Below are 19,866 nucleotides of genomic sequence, written 5' to 3'. Positions count from 1 at the left end.
GTTGCTGAAATAGAGTTTACTAGTTATACAGGATGGAGTATATTGTTAGTTAGAGTGCTCTACATCCATATCATTCAAATGGATCTCTTAATGAAGAAAATTATAAAAATGAATTCATACTTGAAAAACAATTTTATCATTAATATGGATATAAAGTTTTAAATTGAAATAATGCATTCTTCATAGTATTTTTAGAATTTCATTTTAACCTTTCTTTAAACTTTTTGTTAAAAGATTTGATTGTTTGATATTTCTTTTCTTCATTTCTTATGGTGGCATATTTCTGCCCCTTGTGTGCAAGTTATTTTTCTATCAAATATGTCGACATGCAAGATAAATATGTTGACATGCAAGATAGTTATGTCAACATGCAACATAACTATGTTGACATGCAAGAAATTGCAATCTAATATGAATTATACAAAATCTAAAAAAATCGCCCACCTGTGACATCCAAGATGCTAGATGCTATCTTTCTATGTCGACATGCAACTCATTTATGTTAACATGCAAGATAAATATGCTGACAAGCAACTTAGTTATGTTTACATGCGAGATAAATATGTTGACATGCAACTTATAAGTTGCAAGTCAACATAACTAAGTTGCATGTTGACATAAATATGTTGCATGTCAACATATTTATCTTGCATGTCAACATAACTAAATTGCATGTTGACAAAAATAAGTTGCATGTCGACATAAATAAGTTGCATGTTAACATAAATAAGTTGCATGTTGACATCAATAGGTAGCGTATCTAGCATCTTGGATGTCACATGTTGGCGATATTTGAGATTTTTTATAACTCTTACTTAATTGCAGTTTTCTTGCATGTCAACATAGTTATGTTGCATGTTGACATAACTATCTTGCATGTCAACATATTTATCTTGCATGTCAACATAATTAAGAGAAAAATAACATGCACACAGGGGGCAGAGATATGACACCATAATTTCTTTTTTTTTTTTTGATGAGTTTGAAATATGATAAATAAACATAAAAATTACTTTCGTTCTATTGTTAACGATTATTTTTTAAGTATTAGTTAAGTCGACACCCATTGCAGCTGGGTGAACTAATGTACCTTTGTCCTATCTGATTATGACCAAGTAACTACAGTGGGGCTCGAACCAGAAACTTCTGGGTTACTCATCACCGAAATATTACCAGTAAAACTTACGTTCAAATATACCTTATTTGAAACTAATTTTTTTTTCGATCAGTGCTATCCTGACACAGACATATAACACGAATTCTCTAATAATAAAACATGTATTACATTTTACAGCTGTTTTACTTTCATTAATAAAGTAAACTTCGATGTTCCATAACTCCGTCCAATGTTAAAGTTCTTCACCTATAGTGGCTTTTACCACAAAGACACTTGACATTATTGAAAGCATTTTTTAAACCCATACCAGGACCAAGCTTTAAAAACACCGTAACAGTTGAATGACCACGAATATAAATGTTTACAAAGCTGTAACTGGTTCTGTTATTTATATCGGCCATGACATGGGACTGGATGTAAGCACAGCCAGCGTCTATACAATGACAACATAGTTCTACGATGCCGCCGATGAAATGGCATCTCTTTTTCGTGATACTGTTAGCAAGTAGACTTAGCATAGCAGGTATGTCAGTTATTCATTACCAGCTAGCGTACAATGTATATGCGACTTCTCTCTCTCTCTCTCTCTCTCTCTCTCTCTCTCTCTCTCTCTCTCTCTCTCTCTCTCTGAAGTTACATAACCCTTGTTGACTATATAATACATACTGAATAATACATTTGAATGGAGCAATGATTTTTTTTCCCTAAAATTTCAATATGGAAAATCATATTCACGGTATTGGATGTTTTACGTACCTTTACGTTTAGTACGCCCCCCCCCCCCCCCCCCCCCTACGGTTTTGTGATACCTTTATTGAATGTGAGATTTAAAGAATTTCAAATCTAAATGTCAAATACATGTATTTTTTCGAGTTGGGGAATTTAGAACAACCACTTTTCATACAGGTAAACTGGTCGTTTAAAAACTATTAATAGAAAGTCTATAGAAATCAGAGTCACGGAGCATGGAGTTGAATTTGATTCAAAAATTGCTTCGAATGAGAATAAATTGCACAATTAACTTGCACCTTACAAATATTCAGATATCCATATATCATCCAGTCAATTCATGGATATCTTTTAACATTTTAAGCTGTGGTATTGTTTGTGATCATTTTCTCTGCTATGTTACATGTATAGTTAAATGATTCAAAGTATATTGGTGAATTAGTCTGAAAAAGTGTCCATTGGTTTCTCTCTAAAGCACAGCTGTAAATTCAATATGACTTTAAACATGTTTTAATTAAGATGTAAAATTCTTCTAACCGCGTATTTTGAGTTGTAGGTGGTTAATCTCGAGATATCCAAAAAATAATAATAAAATGATGAAGCAGTTAAACACCATGAACAAGATACCAATGGTTAATTTTTACCCTGAGAACTAATTTTTTCATTTTCCCCACTACAGCGGGACAGTGTCCGGACGGTCAGCCGGTTGTTCAGTGTTTCGTGGCGCCCTGTGACGTGTCCAGCTGTCCCAGGCATCCTACAGCTAACTGCAGGTCAGTCGTATTCAGTCTGTAGAGTGCTTGACCAATTAATAAGAAAATACTAAAATTCAGAAGTTAATATGTATGAATGTTTTCTTTACGAAATAAAGTTTACAGCCATACGAATCATATTTAAATATTTAAGATAGTTATGATGTGTAATTTGTTGACCAGCCAGCCTCCTCAAATCCCTTACCTACATACAACCTGTAAATGTTAACACAATACTTAAAAATTCAATGCTGTACATCATGTAACACAAACATGTATAGATATACTTGTTTTTGATAAAGGGTAGACACTAGACACGTAGACTATATAGTGGGATCTTAAATCGGATGTTGTGTTCCATCTTTACGAACCTTCTCTCCTCCTTTTGTAGCGATGATTACTGTGGAGGGTGCAACGCTGTATGGACGCTGGACGGTACAGAGGTGACCAGTGACTGCCACAAGGGTCAGTGAGAGCGCCGCGATGTATTAATGAAACGTCTAGTTTGTTCATTTTTTTTGCAATACGGCATAGAGCAGGAAGCTACGAATACATGTATGTAGTAACCTTAGTTAAGTTTAAGATGATTCCGTTTTCATTTCTTGGCAGAATCCGCCGACGTCCGACTGATCCACGGGAACAACATAAGTCACGGGATAGTGGAGGTATGGCAAGACAGCCAATGGCAGACCCTGTGTGCCTGGCCCCAATTCCTACCGCAGGATGCTCTTGTAGTATGCAAACAGCTAGGATTCAGCAAGGGCACCGTTCTTCCAATGGCGGCGTACGGGCGACACACGGGGAACCACACCTATCCGTTCAAAGGATGTTCTGGTGGGGAGACAAAGATACAGGACTGTAAATTCGATGAAAATTATACACCGAATGTATGTGCCACTCAAGATGTCCACTACGGTTCTGTCAGCTGTTATGACAAGCAAGAAGGTCAAATTTTGAATTTTGTCCCGTCATATTCTTTCTGTCAAATAGCATCTACTTACTTGATTATGATCACTCTTAGATTTTTCATAAGTGATAACAAAGGTTTTGTACTGTTATAGAGGAAGGTCTACATCTGTCCCCAGTACAATCAGATACTAACGTCTCGTCACCCAGCAGCGGAAAAGTGGAACTCTTTCTACAACAAGCGTTTGGCCAAATATGTTCCACCTACTTCACCGAGAAAGAGGCCAACGTTACATGCAGACAGCTGGGGTTTTCCGGTGGGGTTCCTATGGTGTTTGGAGCAGCAGAAACGCTACCGTTTCTGTTAACCGGCCTGCATTGCAATGGAGACGAAGACAAAATATCCGACTGTTACAAAGAAACACAGATTTGTTACAGCAACCAGCGAGCAGGCGTACTGTGTTATAACACAACAGGTATAGTTGCAATGTAATCAGGCTTGTTCGTATCTTAGAAACATATTTCTCCCAATTTTTAGTATTACATTAGCATTCTCTTTAGTCATTGCATTTACTGTGTATTCTGAATAAACGATGCTTGCTCATCCAGTACATTAGACGCGTACTTGTGACATCAAATTGTAGAATAAAAGTTAAACTCAAAAGAATTAAGATACAACAATGTACATTTCTATAACTAGGTGTACGCTTTTCCCTTGCTGATAGCCAAGCGGAGGGTGGCGGTATAGTGGTTCTATCTGTGGATGGCAAAGAGGGAACCATCTGTGGTAATGGCTGGTCCAACTTGGACGCTCAGGTCTTCTGTCGACAAATAGGATACGTAACTGGACTGTCATACACGTAAACAAATTCTGGGTCTTGTACTAATAACTCGAAACGTGTCAAAATTTTAAGCCAGCATGCATTCATCTATCAGAGACGTTTATTATGTACCGATAGTGTATTCTGTTTCATACGTTTACTTTTTTGTGCAGAGGTAAATCGTCTGAATCGTCGAGAGATGTGTACTTGTCCAGTGTGAATTGTCTGGGAGTGGAGGATTCGGTAATAGCATGTGAAGGGTCTGGGTGGAGAAATGTCAACCGATCTCTCTGTAATCACGAAAATGACGCAGGCGTCTACTGTTACAAAAGTGGTAAGTGGATGTATTGATGGATGAATGGATGGATGGAGTTTTCTCGTATATATAATCATACTAGTTCATATTTTACCATTTATATCACTAAAATTTACAGCTCGTATAACGTTGGGGTACCGGCGGAAGAATGTTACGATGGGAATCGTAGAGGTCTATCAGAAGTACTTCTGGACAACACTGTGTGCGGATGGGTTTGATCAAAGGGATGCTGACGTCATCTGCAGACAACTGGGGTACTCGAGTGCGAGGGTTCTCCTCCCGGGACAGTTCGGTAGACCGCTGAGATACGTCCACACAGTGAACATCAAATGTACAGGGAACGAAACAGACATTCTAGACTGTGAACATGAGATGGGGTTTTGCTCTTCATACAACTACGCTTCAGTTCTATGTTCGCATCAAGACGCCAGTCCAAGTAAGTCCTCGCGATCGCTAAGTACTATGTGAATATTCATTGACCGTGCACTTATAAGTTTTGGATTCTAAATAGCGAATGCGTGATCATTTTTCAGATACGACAGTTTCCATAGAACAGTCTGACAGTGGACGGGTGGTGGTCACTCAGTTCGGCATTAAGGGGACGGTCTGTCGTGGTGGCTGGGACAGCACGGCGGCGTCGGTCCTCTGCTGGGAAAACGGATTCAGTGGTGGTGTCGCGTATAGTTCCTCCGATGAACTCACGCGCTATGAACCTATATGGGTCGGTAGCATTAAGGTAAGGTAGTTTTGTATAATGGAAAGATATTCTTTACCTTTAATTATTGTGGATGCTTAGAGAAAATTTCCAAATTCAAATACTCGTATTAATATTTTAGTGTCAGGGGCAAGAGAAGAACATAAAGGATTGTGTGTTCAACTACTCAGTACCGAGAGAGTGTGGCAATGATTTGTCCTCCGCTGGGGTTCTCTGCTATAAGGGTTCAGGTATTTGAACACATCTGATTACCGTAGAAACATTCTCGCCGTGGTTCAGTTTTTTTTTTTCAATTCTTATCATTTGCATTCATTTAGGACTCCACAAATGTCAAAAATAATTATTAACTAGCAAAAATCAAACTAAATCAAAATTTATCGAAAATAATTTTTATTTGAAAATACAGATTGATACGATGTATGAAACCAACTCATGAATTTTTACAACATTATATCATTATCATGAAATCAGGCATGGGAATTCGTCTAGCTGATGGTATCAAACCAAACCAAGGTCGGGTGGAGGTTTCCCGGGACGGGGTGTGGGGGACCATCTGTCACGGCCGCTGGTCCACCAGTGATGCGGTGGTGGTGTGCCGACAGCTGTTGTATGCTAGTGGTGTATCGTACCGCGGCTCCTACCACGGACCTGGCACCGGTCCTATCCTGATGGACAAGGTCAGCTGTTCAGGGTACGAACACTCTATCTACCAATGCCCAAATCTGGGCTGGAATGTATCGTCTGACTCCTGCAAAAACCACTCCCAGGACGCTGGAGTCTACTGCATGCCTTGGGGTAGGTACGAGGCTCCACCGTCATCAAAATTTTCAAATCCCTTAACTCATTCCTCGACTCAAATCCTGTAAAGAAAAGTGCATAAACTTGAGGTCAAACCTCAGATTTGAGGCTGAGTATTGACTTGAGGAAAATTGGTGACGACGCGGAGCCAGTGCAGATATCGATCATACATTTTGATTTGTAATATGTCGACTGCTATACAGGTTAATATGAGGAAATGTGTCATTATATTTCTGTACGATGCACTAGTTGTTGCTGCTAGTTATCAATGTTGATTATAAACTTGCAGTTTATCCTAAAATTACTTTATTGTACTATTATTAGTTGTATTTTCGTGATTATAGTGAAACTAAACCATGCAAATTACGGAATTGTCCGAGTATGGAAGAAAAACAACTATGGGATGGTTTGCGCAGACGGTTTCAATGAAAACGCTGCACGCGTAGTCTGCAAGCAATTTGGATATCGTTATTCAATTGAAGTGTGTTGTATGGGGTTAGAACCCGAGCCCACTGACATGGAATTTGCCATGTCAGACGTCAACTGTGATGGGACAGAGAGCGGACTGAGGGCCTGTCGGAATGAGTACACCGATCCCAACTGTACTACTGGAAACTACGCTTCTGTCTTCTGTACAAACACAGACCCCGCAAACAGCATAAGTATGTCACAGAAAATTCTATTACAGTTTCTATTTTTAGTTACGGACCTTACATTTCTGACAAGAAATCATCGTACTATTGAGATAATTAAGCTAGAAGTTGTTCGTTTGGTTCTGTAATATTGTACATGTATTTGTAAACTCATCTAGAATATCAGGTCATCTATTTGTTGTCTTTTAATTTTTTTTACCAACTCTCATTTGGTCCTCATTGTCTTTTAAGACGTTTTGTGTAAGTGGTGAATTTTTTCTGACAATACATCATGATTAAGTATTACTGAGCTCATAAAATTGTTTATTGCAGTTCACACAACCCTTAGCCATTACAACATTGTTCAAATCTCTTACGTATATCAGCCGGGTCTCCTCTGCGCCTCAGAATTCACCGACATGGACGCCACCGTCATTTGTCGGGAGAACAAATTCCAGTCTGGGTTGGCTCTCCGACATCTTCGACCATCGTTTCACTCTCACAACATCTACTGGCTCAGGAATGCCTCGTGCGTTGGCACTGAAGCCAGGATTGGCGACTGTCCCAATGCAGGGAGGGTAGGGAAGCTCGGTCGGTTTGATGACAAAGTTGTAGCTGCTGTGGCTTGCTTTGACACAAAAGGTTCAAACCAATTCTATATTTGTAAAACTATAATTGTAAAAGATATACCGCTTTGTGGATTTTTTTTTATCATACGAGTACATGTATTAAAAAAGTGTTCATGATATTTTTGCTTGCAACAGAACCGCAGAAACCCCAGTTAGAGCTCTATTACGGCAACAGATTAAACGAAGGGCATGTTGAAGTTAACGTTAGAGGGACTTGGGGTTCTCTGTGTGCTGGGAACCTAACGGAAGCGGAAGCCAGGGTCATCTGTCGTCTGCATGGTTACAGAGACGGGGTAGCGCTTCATGGTGGCTCCTTTGGACAAAATTTCCCGGCCGGATATTCTACCATGGATTACATCAAATGCAGTGGAGACGAACAGAGACTCCTGGACTGCGTGGTATCATTGGTGCCTGACCAAGTAGTGTGTCCAACAAACATGATGTCTGCCGTCAAATGTTATGAAACCGGTATGTTAGCATTTTAAAAAAAATATTCACATTTGTTAAATAAGATTGAGAATAAGACTTAACGTATTTTTTAAACACTCCAAATCTAATCAGCCTGGTGGTTTATACTGTTTACCTTGACTACACATTTTCAGATGTGAGTTACACATGTACCTCACATTCTTTCCAACTCGTTTATTGATTAAAAAAGTCGACATTAACAAATTTCAACTTGATGTCACATAGTAAAATTCGAAACTGGATTATACTCCCATTACAAAAATTAAATAATAACACCAAAGCAGATGAGTCTAAGTTCGCAATATGAAATAGTATGCAAAATGTTTCACGTTATCATGCAGTTGACTGTGTCCACGTCGTATTTAAAGGCGTTATTTTCAGCACTGACAAAGCCGATACTATATTGACGTCTTTTAATTATTATATCGGTAACACATTCTGAAAATGAAAATGAATTTCTTTACAGTTCGTCTTAGTGGCAGCAGCATGATTAATTATGGCCGTTTAGAGTTATGGAGTGACAACGGCTGGTATTCAGTCTGTGATGAGAATTTCGACGATACAGATGCTACTGTCGTCTGCAAAGCTTTAGGATATACAGCCGGACTATCACAGTGTTGTTCCGCACTTGGAACCAATGGAACAGCCATTCAAACATTTCTCACGGGTTTCTCGTGTACAGGGACGGAACCTAGTCCTCTGATGTGTCCATTTACGAAAGGAGGGACTTGCAGGAGTAGAAAATATGCGTCAGTGCTCTGTTTGTTAACAAATACTGCAACTGAAGGTGACGGTTCTTTATACATTTAATTTAAAAGAAGATATTCTTTCTCTATATATACCGGGGGTATTTGTTTTGCTATAACTCAGAATTACTGGTTTTATTTTGTAGATCTGACCATCCACCTGGACGGCTTTTATGGACCAGTCCTAGCTTCCAGATACGGTCTCCAGGGTTACGTTTGTAACCAACAGTTTGATAACTCTGATGCAAGTTTAGTTTGCAAGACCAAAGGATTCCAGAAGGGTTATGCCGTTAACGTCTACAAGGACTTCACGTATCCAGTAGTATTGGGAAACCTTACGTGCAATGGTGTCAACGAAATCAAAAGTTGCACCTATTCAAACTTCGGCGGAGACCATGGCTGCTCCGACAGTGACACCATTGCCGGAGTGATTTGTTCCGATTCGGGTAGCATTTTATTCAAGTTGGAAGGTCGCGATGGTTCTAGTGGAATCCCAAAATTAATAGTGGGAAGTAACACTCTTTATCTGGATGATACCTACTTTGACGCCACGGCAGTCAATCTGTTCTGTCTGAGCGCGGGGTTTGCCGGTGGATCCAAACTATCCCAGTCCAGGAGTGTGTCCTCTGTCCATCATGTTGTGACAGACATAAGGTGTGCTTCTGATGCACCCTCAATCACTCACTGCGATGGACATTGGAATCCAAAAAAGTCCAAGTCAATACCGATACATGAAATTTCCTGCTTTCAGCAAGGTAACTATAGAACGAAGATGACAACATGAGATTTGTTCTGTTGTGATGTATTACTAGATAGTAATTGTTAAAGACTGATCTTCATGCAGTAAATTTAATACTGTTTTTAATATATTTCTCTTAGTGCGATTACAGAATGGGGGCGCCTTCTTCGGTGCTGTTGAAGTTTATTATAGTAACATGTGGGGTACCATCTGTCCTAAATCCTTTGGACAGAACGAAGCCAGTAGGTATCTAAATGTGGATTCTGTAGTTCTAGACTTATAATTATGTAGTTAACCATTTTAATTGGATAATTATACATATACATGTATATTATACATGCATGTATGATACTAACCTTCTTCTCTTTACTCATTTTAGACCTCGTTTGCTCCACCATTGGGTTTGACAAAAGTCTCCCAATTTGTTGCTCTCCATTTGGAGCATTGCCCAATAAACAACTATTCAAAGATTTCCGATGCAGCGGTTCGGAGGATATCATTCTGAGATGTCCGCATACATTTCAGTCATACGGGGTTCAGTGTTCGAGTTCCCTGGAGTACGCCTCTGTCTTGTGTTACAATGGTGATCGGAAATCAGGTACTAGTATATGACGCACTTAGTTATGTATGTGGCATTGAAACAACATTAAAATATACCACTGATGGTGGTAAATAACTAAATATGTTTAATTTGGAAAAGTTAATGTTTACCGTTATTTGTTGCTTGATTCACATCTTATTATTTGTTTTTAGACTATACAATCAAAATCAATGGTGGAAAATACTATGGCGATGTCATTGTTAACTATATGGGCGTTAACGGTCGTATTTGTCGAGATGGTTGGGATGACAAAGACGCCCAAGTAGTTTGTCGACAAAACAACTACATCCGGGGCCTTGCCTACAGCCATTACGTGGAGGAAGGGAAACAGGCCAGTGGACCCTACTGGATTTCCAATGTTCAGTGCCAAGGACATGAAAAATCCCTTCAGGAGTGCCAGCACACTCCTGCAGGATCTGTTAACGAGTGTTCGTCTTTCCACTATGCTGGTGTCTTCTGCTTTGATGATCAAGGTTTGGCTTTTCTTTCGAGCGATGCTACTTTTATTTAAAAATAAAAACATTTCTCCGATGATATACATGTACCTGAGTTTAAGAAAAACAAATTTCACATTCACACTTTCAGGTATCTATTATCGTATTTCTGGCGGAGATCCATCTGGAAGATCTGGCAGAGCGGAAATATATTTCAACGACAACTGGGGCACGCTTTGTAACACAGATTGGGGCGAAGATGAGGCTGCTGCTCTCTGTAGACAAATGGGGTTCCACGGGGGAGATCCTATTGAGGGTCCGTACAAAGTACCTGCTAAAGGTCTAGTGTACAAGGCATCGTATCAGTGCAGTGAGGATAGCGGGGCACTGGACGACTGTCCACACAGTGGATGGCAGGAGGTTGTAGATGGAGAATGTACAGAACACAAAAATGATGCCGGGGTGTTCTGCTATCAGAATGGTAAGGATGATTAAACAAAAACAATGATCCATTTTGTCAATGAGAGAAGGAAAACTAAAAACTTTACATGTATTACACTTGCACATAGTCTAATGTGTGTCTTCGTGAAAAATGATGGTGCATGGTTGCATGCTCATTTTGTCACCAAAAGATCATTTGTGTTTGTAATGATAGGTATTAGGTTAGCAGGTTTGGTTTTTAATACTTTCAACATGGTAGATTTCGCTGACAAATCAGAGTAGTTAAAATTTTACAGAAATTTAATGATTGTCAAAAAAACCCCAAACAACTATCATCACTTTTTGCAAACTTCTTGTTTACTTTGATTCAATTTTCATTAAAACTAAACTTGTATCTTAATTAATCGCTTATTTTGTTTGTTTTCTTTAGTTCGGATATATAATGGTATCGGGAGAAGCCAAAGTTCCGGGCCTGTGTTGATATTCCGGGACAAGGGTTGGTACTTGCTGTGTGATGATGGTTTCACCGACCACGCGGCGACTTTGGTGTGTCAGGAGCTGGGATTCCCCTATGGGCACGCTTCCTGTTGCTCCGCCGACGGACCACTGAGCGTCCCAATTTGGATGAATCACACTTTAGACTGTTCTTCTGGAAATCACGTGGAAGAATGTTTTCACGAAAAGAAATGTGACAGAAGAAGCTATGCCACGGTTTCATGCAGTTACCAGCCCATAACAACAGTTGGTAAGAATGTCGTTCAGAGTTTTCTTTTTTATTATTTGATTGATGATGAATACGAGTTAATATGCTGTTTGAAAATATCATTACAGATAAGTCCCCTCGGCCTGACTCTCCATCACCAGTTAAACAGGAGGACAACAAAGCAGTAGTGGCGGTTGTGTCCGCCATTGCCGCGTGTCTGTTAATCATTGTCATCGTCATAATTGTGATGAAATGTAGGAAATCTTACAGCAAAAAATCACAGGAGAAAACACACGGAGAATTTAGGGAAGGTGTTCTCAACAAATCACTCGATGGTTCTATACATGTTCATAACCCAATGCACAATATGTGTGACTCTGATGACGTCATCATTCAACATGACAGTGTTCAATATCACCCCACCGGTTCGGATAATGATCAGGGATTAGCATATACTAACCACAACTATGCTGGCTTTAATTCAATTTTATATTCATCAGATTGCGATGAAAAGGTTGACGATGAAACAAATGAGGACCACGTGATTGAACATGACGATATGAAGCCCCTAGGGGTGAAGGCAGATTTTAAAGACTCATCTTATGCTGCAATGATGCCGAATTTTTCTGCCTCCGGGTTACAAGAGTATGATAATCAACAAAACGCTAAACAATCTGTTCGTGTCACAATAGAGAATATCCCTAAAAGTTACCCAAAGAATCATTTCACGCGCTCCTTGTCGGAATGTAAAGAGATTTCCTTACCCGAAGATACGTAGTCTCGTAACTTATTAATGGTCAAGTTCTTTTATCAAAAAATTTAAACAAAAAATTTAAGTTTTGTATTCTATATATAATATTTTTTATATCTGAGAGAGAGAGAGAGAGAGAGAGAGAGAGAGAGAGAGAGAGAGAGAGAGAGAGAGAGATATTCCGTTTGTCTTCACCAATATTTTTTCAAAGCGTGTTGTATTAATTGTTGTACATTTTGTATAATTCATGTATTCCTTTTGGTATTTATTCTTTACATTCTTACTTGTTGATTTATATACTGAGTATAAAAATTCAGTCTTTGCAAAATTAAAGTTGAAAATAAATTAAGTTGTTTACATTTCTTTGCATTAGACTACCTACTGTTAAGCTTAACTCCCTTTTCTTAATCGAAGAAAACATAGGAAATTATTTATCTGCTGAATTTTATATGATGATTATAGTTTGGACTTCGTTGCTCAAAACAGTGGTTTACCCTTATCCAGTGGATGTTTTAAATGATGCCTGGTGAACTGCATGTGCGTGGTGAACTGTATCTAGGCTGATACGCATGTACATGTAGAATGTCTTAAGAAAAGAATGATAAATTGTCCTATAGTAAATCTGTAAAGGCTGACAACTTGGAGAATTTTCTAAAAAAAATGTATTGAAATATATATGTCTTTTTATGAGTTGTCCTTTCCCTTCTTTGGCCATTCAAAAATAATTCAATAAAAGTTATGCCGACCAGATATAGTAAAAAGATACGATGCATTTCCCGCGAATAAAGATTTTGAGGTTTATTTTTTAAAAGGGCCCGGGGGGGGGGGGGGGGGGCTCAGTACGTATTAAGAGTCTGAAGAACTGCATAGGTTGACGGCTTAATGAATTGTATTCACTGAGTGTCTGTGTGTACACCATTCATGTTCACTACTTTAGCACAAAAGAAAACATATAAATATACGTATTCTATAATGAATTGTGATTTGAGTAGATGTATCAAAATCCGGCGATTCCAACTTGCAATGATACACAATTATGAAACTTTGTTCCAAAAATGTTCCAATAAATTATAAATAATGAAGTACTGATTATATCTTTGTAACTCCCCCATCTATTTTTTCAAAGTTTATTTGGTTAGTATAATAAATTTTGGCTCCATATATGTCTACCACAATGGTACCATAAAAATATTCCTGAACGAACCTTGCAACGATATATAGTAGGAAAAACTTGCTGCAGAAGGTGCGGAAAGTGCATATTTTGCGAAGCGGTTTTATCAAGCTTATTACTACTCAGTTTTTGTGTTATTGCGCTTATTTACATGTTTTTGTTAGATGGTCACAAAAAGGGAAGAGAAAAAAATTCCGGAAATAATTACGATTCTATCTAAGTATTAGTGTTTTTCCTTTCGCAGTCAGGTTCGCGTTTTATTTAACATACCGTGTACTGACCTCGGTAAAATAAATTATGACATTGATCATTTGCCAACTAGTACAAAAGAAGAAATGGCTCTTGGATTATACTCACTGATAGAAGCCGTGATTCTGTGTTTGAATGCTGTCTGTGTACTACACGAAGAACGATTTTTAGCTAAAAGTATATCAATGTCATTTTTTAAATAATTTCTTATTTATTTGAAAATGATACTATAAACAAACATATGTAAACGGTGTAGTGTAGATGCAGGACTGTAGCTATTTTCATACAAATTCTGTAAAAATAATAAGTACCATTAAATTCTTCAGCAAATTTACTACTGATATCGTCACTACACTTGCCTCAGATCTTCTCTTAAACATGATAACCGACCTCGGAAAAAGAAGGATGCTAATTTACGTCGAGATCGAGAGTCGCCATTTTTAAATGTAAACAAACTTGCACCTCTTTAATTTACAGGGCTGGTGATGGTGTTTAAAAGACTATCAGAAGTAAGTGAAGTGACGATATCTGTAGTAAAATGTCCGAGGAATTTTTTGGGATCAAAGATTTGTACAGAATTTGTATGAAAATAAGGTTAATAAGTCCAAAACTAGCGCAATTTTTTGTGCGCCGTAAATTCCAGTTTTTTACTATGGGAGGCACTGTAGCTCCCAGGTCGTCCATCCGAATTTTTTCAGACCGGGAGCTACAGTCCTGCAGCTAGGTGTAGTGCTGCCGTTTTTGCAAGCACAGTCCAAAATAAGTGTCCAAAACATGTATGCAACATAAAATTGTCGTCTATTAGAAGACCATTATCAGATTGGACACAGCCCTTATACTTTCATATGGTCATATGCCTTTTTGGTATCTTTGTGTTTGTGTTTCCCTACCAAACTGTGGTCACATTTCAGTCTATTTTTATTCCTGTACTGTGTTAAATAATAGTAGAAAAAACGGGGCAAATACAACAGCATGTTTCATTCATTAGCAAACCTTCTTATTGATAATTCAATTGTCAGTTTTTGAAGGGACGTATATACTAGTATATATATGTCACTGAATTTTTCACTTGAATGCTTCAAGAAAGTATAATATGAAATGCACCCAGGAAGTCATTATGCATTGATTATTGAAATCTGTGTATTTCAAAAACATTGCAATCAAAATTATGATTGAAATATTAATTGAAATTCAACTGGATTTAATTTTTTTTTATTTATTTAATCATAGCAATTAAAAAACAACTACAGCAAATAAAAATGTATCTGCAGGTCTGTAGCCCCCAGTCTGAAAAAAAAAAATCAAATGGATAAAATGGGAGCTACAGTGGCTCCCATAGTAAAAACCTGCAATTTACAGTGCACAAAAATTGTGCTAGTTTTGGACTGATTAATCTTATTTCCAAACACATTCTATAGAACTAATTGATTCCAAAAAATTCCTCGCACTACAGATATCATCAATTTACTTGCCTATGATATTCTTTTCACCCTCACTAATCCTGTAAAGTAAAGTTGTGCAGTTTGTTTACATGTAAAAATGGTGACTCTTGATCTCGATGTAAATTCATCATACTTCCATTTCCAAGGTCCATTTGCACGTTTAAGAGAAAGTTTGAGGCAAGTAAAGTACTGATATCAGTAGTTAATTGACTGAAGAATATAATGGTTTTATATTTCCACAGTATTTGTGTGAAATAAGGTTAATCAGTCCAAAACTAGTGCAATTTTTGGTGCGCTGTAAATTGCAGTTTAGCACCATCAGGCTGTGCTTTTTATTATCCATGACATTGTATATGTTTATATTTAAAGATAACTTAGAATTGTTTAAAGTGCTGAAAATATTATTGATTAGATATAACATAATGAGTTATGTTTACTTCCAGTTGGATGGGGCTCAGATCAGAGAGGATTTGGAGAAGAACCAGGAATGAAGACTCAAACCTTAAATCTGATTCGTTCAATACGAACAGTAATGAGAAGTAAGATAATACATTTTATATGTAGGAAATAAAATGACTTCATAGAACATTGTTATTTCAAGATTCGATAGATAAAACAGACAACTTTTGAACATGAATAACCATGAATATCAATGTTTGTGGTTTGTTTTGTGGCAAAAATGAAGTATATGTAGATAAATGATAGAGTATGACAAGACATTAGGATTGCAAAAGAAAGATTTACATACAGAAATACATGTTGAAAATTCACTTTATAGGTTTATGATGTTTTAATTAACAAATATAAAAACAAAGAGAATGTCATTTTATTTTATAATGTAAATTAATGACACATATTATATGTAATATTTTAAATTTGAAACTGTCTTGTTTTCAGTACCCCTTATAGGAATTAATATAGTGGTGATAGCGCTGAAGCTGGTCTTTGGATAATACCAATGGGTCTGTCAGTGAAGGCAAAAGATTCAAAGAGACAGTGTGATAAATGGAGGAAACATGCAGTTTGAAAGTTGGATTAAATGCCGAGTCAGACTTGTGTGTCGGATTTTACAATTTCAGTGCAATTTGTGATATTTATAAGGTGTCTGTGAAAAAGAATGTGGTTACTTGTCTTGTGAGTGAATGTGTTGAGAGGAATGTGATGAATGTTTGATGATATATGCTCATTCATTTGTAATAAAACTACACATTTTGTGTTGTTAAATTACACGTACCTCAGCTGAGTATTATCCTTCTTTTTTTTTTTAAATTTAAAGAACTTATTACAAACATATTATTAAGCAATGTTCATTGCATTGACAAAGTTTATCCCTCATCCATATAGTTACGTTTAATGAAAATGACTTACATCGTTAGAACCATTTTAACAAGAGCTTGGACTTTGGGTAGTTGTGTCAAAAAGCAATGTGATGTAGGCCTGTCTGTTTCATTGCTAGCCACTCAGCCGTGGCTCTTTGATATCAACAAGATTTGTCTGGGGTTTGAGCCAAGACTACTCAATCTGTGCATATTTCACTTGAAACCAGTGTCATTTTTAACTTGTTTTGATGCAAGAAAAAGATAGTTACATCCTACTGAAAGTCAAACGTCTTGTTAAAATGATCCAAAATGATGTAGTACCTTGTGTGAACTGTTTCATAACAGACGAAAATTATGCATGGACTGACAACAGACTATGTTTAAGAGCTGACTTTTCCTTCTATATGACCTTATATTTAAGCGATATTGTACGTAATTATACTCACTAAATAGAAATGAATTAAGAGATTTTTAAAAAGGGGGGTCAATGGTTCAAACAGGCTAGAAGTAGCGACCATTGTTGAAATTTATATTTGTTATTATAACGTTATTCCTGTACAAAATGCATGCATGTGAGAGACAGAATTATAAAGAGATCGTAGAATCATCTTACAATGTCAAACCATCTCAAATATCTTAACTAAGTTTCTTTTGTTATCACCAACCTCGGTCAAGAAAAATTTACTGCGATTAAACCCGATGGCTGCCGGATGCTGGATTCCGCAGGATTCCGTCAGAATAACACGTGACTGGGAACAGTCTGGGTTGAACTGAACTACATTCGACGACATTTGTCCACATACGTACAAGTTCCCTTGAAAGTCGATTTCAATGCCACGTGCCCATCGGATATCTTCGTGATGTATGTCGGATTTCACGTCGAGATTTTCTCCCAGGACCAGTCCACGTTTGTCGTGGACTGCTGTCGTTTTCTGAGTGACACAGATATCGTGTGTGTGATTGTTGACGGCGAGATGAAAGGGTTTGTGTTCAAACATTGCATGACCGGTACTGTCTTTCTTCACCATGTTCGTTACTGTACCATTCATGGAGACGGTACATAAGCAAGGGAAAGGCTTCTCCATTGGCAGCAGGACTACAAGTTCGTCTTCGAATTTTTCGATCCCATAACATACCTTGTCAAGATTTAGGGATCTGATCACCGTCATATTGTCATCTGTAGTTGATATGATTTTGATTTCTCGATTATTAGGTTCAGTGACTGCAACTTTATCATCGTCGACCTTACAAATACCAAACGGTTCGGACTGCAAGAGAACTTTTGTAATGAAGACCCCTGTGTCTAAAAACATTTTGACGCAGCGATTATGAAAATCGCATATAATGAGCCGACCGTCGGAGAGGTACAGACCGCTTGTGATGACGCAGTCTATACTATCTGACGGGAGCCTGACGTAAAACTTATGGATTTCGGTCGCTTTCCTCTCAAACATTTGTTTCATATTGGAAACGGACTTGGGAACTCCCCGTTTTGCTCTTACCACATTCATTTCGCCAAAGTCTCTGATAAAAGAGGGTAATTTCCGTATTTGTGCATTGAGTTGGAAAGAATAATCCACATTTTCCGTTTTCTCATACGTTTCGATAGATTTCTGTTTATATCCCATTGTTGTTGTCTTTGCTTTCAAGAACGTGGACAACACCTGTGAATCTCCACCATACCTTAAAACTGCTTCAACCATCTTCTTTGAGTGCTCAACAGCAGTTTGCAGCTGTCTGATTTCTCGAATTTGCATTTCAATTTTATCGGCCTCTTCCTTATGGGTATCATTGAGTTTAGTCAGAAAGTGGTTCTGAATTTCGTCCAGATGGGCGTTAATCTGTCGTCTACAGTCAGTAATGGTGTTTATAATTTCTTGCTTTTGGTTAGAAATATGAGCGCTCTGTTGCAAATTTTCTTGGATGATATTTTCTAGGCAGTAAAAACATTCATTGAACTCTTGGACGACTCTTTCTGCTTCTTTTGAGGATTTTAATTCGTGGGCATATTCCTCTGCTGTAATCACTCGAAGACAACGCCGATGATCGACTGCAATACAAGAAGAACACGCAAGAACTTGATGGTCGTTGCAAAACAAATTGAGATTTTCCTTGTGGCGGGAACACAACAGTCCCTGTCCCCCAGCAAGCAAGGCAGGCTCCTCCTTAGCCTCTGATATCGATAAAGGATGATGATCAAGAAACATGGCGTTGTGGAACGACAGGCAGTCCATGCACATACATACTTTACAAAGCTTACACCACATCTCAGCTCTTACACCGCGCTTGTGTTGCCTTTCACATGGTTCACAAACTTTCTCCGCTTTTTCGAAATTGGCCATGTCCATGACACTCAGGATGAAGTTATTGGTGGGGAACTGGTCGGCCCACACAGCGACATCCACAGTGGCATCTGTCGGTGTCGCGGTGGTGCGACAAGTCGGACAAGGAAAGCCACTCCAGGACAAACTCTGCTCTCTCTGAAAGAACTCTTTGATATACCGAGCAAGACATGTCTGACAAAACGTGTGTAAGCACGCCAAACTCTTGGGTGTTCGGAATTTGTCCAAACAAATGGAGCATTTGGTCACACTGTCGTTTAATCCACGTGTTACCGTTGACTCAATTTTCTCTGAAGACGTTTCCGACACAGGATTTTCCATTCCTCAGTATGGACACTCTTGTCGAACTTCCGTCTTTTCTTTGACTCTTTCGGCTCGTCTTGGCGGGCTTGCTATTGGTCCACCATGTTCTCCGTCTGGTCCAATATCCCCCCAGCACCCCAAACTGTTTTCCTGCGTTTAATTTCCCAGCAAGTATTCAGCAGTTTTGGAAACATTGTGTGTCCATGGGCAATGATTTAGTGCAGAATATGGCGCACACTTAAAAAAAACCCAATTTTTGAGGCGATCCTAGCGAAAGTTAAAACAATATGAACGTTGGTATTTTTTAATTCGCTTTAGATTTAATCAAAACACCGAAGACTACAATGACCAGAGATTTAATTTTCGTTTTTCTTTAGTGTGCATTGAACGGCAGAATAAACTTCTTTATCGGATATTATTTTGTATATGTTAACATAAATCCGTACATTGATTCAAAGTATTGCACATGTGCAACAAAATAAAGGTTTCACTTTTGCAGTCAAAACTTAAAAACAATTTATTTAAATTATTTGTGTGTGCCGGTGGGGGTTGTAGCTGACCCTTTAATTACAAAATCTACATGTAGAATTCATGTTTGAATGAAAATAATTTCGGTGAAACCGCAACAACAAAACATTCATAAAACTAGAGCGTGGTGTAATTAATTTTGTTGACGTCATAAGAACTCTACCTTTGGAGGTGTAAGTACAAATGAAGTACAAATGAGTATATCCGCTGCCTC

General features: G+C 38.0%; 4 protein-coding genes across 4 annotated transcripts in view; 2 read left to right on the top strand and 2 right to left on the bottom strand.

Annotated features, from left to right (window-relative positions):
- LOC128176129 (FAU ubiquitin-like and ribosomal protein S30) overlaps window positions 1-19,866 on the bottom strand; it is a 116,872-nt gene that overhangs the window by 46,923 nt on the left and 50,083 nt on the right. The window lies entirely within an intron of this gene.
- Window positions 1,441-12,649, top strand: LOC128176118 (deleted in malignant brain tumors 1 protein-like). Its single transcript, XM_052842192.1, has 22 exons — window positions 1,441-1,640; window positions 2,526-2,619; window positions 2,990-3,063; window positions 3,208-3,543; window positions 3,660-3,980; window positions 4,205-4,364; window positions 4,499-4,659; window positions 4,760-5,077; window positions 5,175-5,377; window positions 5,478-5,586; window positions 5,828-6,151; window positions 6,499-6,816; window positions 7,120-7,428; window positions 7,551-7,883; window positions 8,350-8,670; window positions 8,776-9,384; window positions 9,509-9,610; window positions 9,748-9,966; window positions 10,122-10,442; window positions 10,555-10,884; window positions 11,275-11,589; window positions 11,676-12,649. The coding sequence occupies exons 1-22, from the start codon at window positions 1,577-1,579 to the stop codon at window positions 12,323-12,325; spliced, it is 5,991 nt and encodes a 1,996-aa protein (XP_052698152.1). The 5' UTR covers window positions 1,441-1,576; the 3' UTR covers window positions 12,326-12,649.
- Window positions 13,735-16,393, top strand: LOC128176130 (immediate early response 3-interacting protein 1-like). Its single transcript, XM_052842207.1, has 3 exons — window positions 13,735-13,895; window positions 15,604-15,699; window positions 16,058-16,393. Exons 1-3 carry the CDS (start codon window positions 13,805-13,807, stop codon window positions 16,111-16,113), a joined length of 243 nt encoding a protein of 80 aa, XP_052698167.1. The 5' UTR covers window positions 13,735-13,804; the 3' UTR covers window positions 16,114-16,393.
- LOC128176119 (uncharacterized) lies at window positions 16,490-19,518 on the bottom strand. Its single transcript, XM_052842194.1, has one exon. The coding sequence runs from the start codon at window positions 19,140-19,142 to the stop codon at window positions 17,097-17,099; it is 2,046 nt and encodes a 681-aa protein (XP_052698154.1). The 5' UTR covers window positions 19,143-19,518; the 3' UTR covers window positions 16,490-17,096.

This window comes from Crassostrea angulata, chromosome 3 (genome assembly GCF_025612915.1).
Source record: "Crassostrea angulata isolate pt1a10 chromosome 3, ASM2561291v2, whole genome shotgun sequence".
NCBI classification, from domain to species: domain Eukaryota; kingdom Metazoa; phylum Mollusca; class Bivalvia; order Ostreida; family Ostreidae; genus Magallana; species Magallana angulata.
Note: the sequence above shows the minus strand (reverse complement) of the source record. Positions and strands in the feature narration are given on the sequence as shown.

What these genes read in the sequence shown, in the direction of transcription:
- LOC128176130 (XM_052842207.1), top strand. Translation starts at nt 13,805, where the DNA reads ATGGCTCTTGGATTATACTCACTGATAGAAGCCGTGATTCTGTGTTTG. An exon ending in AGAACGATTTTTAGCTAAAA is followed by an intron (nt 13,896 to 15,603) that starts GTATATCAATGT and finishes GTTTACTTCCAG; the next exon opens with TTGGATGGGGCTCAGATCAG. An exon ending in AATACGAACAGTAATGAGAA is followed by an intron (nt 15,700 to 16,057) that starts GTAAGATAATAC and finishes TCTTGTTTTCAG; the next exon opens with TACCCCTTATAGGAATTAAT.
- LOC128176119 (XM_052842194.1), bottom strand. Translation starts at nt 19,142, where the DNA reads ATGGAAAATCCTGTGTCGGAAACGTCTTCAGAGAAAATTGAGTCAACG.
- LOC128176118 (XM_052842192.1), top strand. Translation starts at nt 1,577, where the DNA reads ATGCCGCCGATGAAATGGCATCTCTTTTTCGTGATACTGTTAGCAAGT. An exon ending in GTAACTGGACTGTCATACAC is followed by an intron (nt 4,365 to 4,498) that starts GTAAACAAATTC and finishes TTTTTTGTGCAG; the next exon opens with AGGTAAATCGTCTGAATCGT. An exon ending in CCAGCCCATAACAACAGTTG is followed by an intron (nt 11,590 to 11,675) that starts GTAAGAATGTCG and finishes ATATCATTACAG; the next exon opens with ATAAGTCCCCTCGGCCTGAC.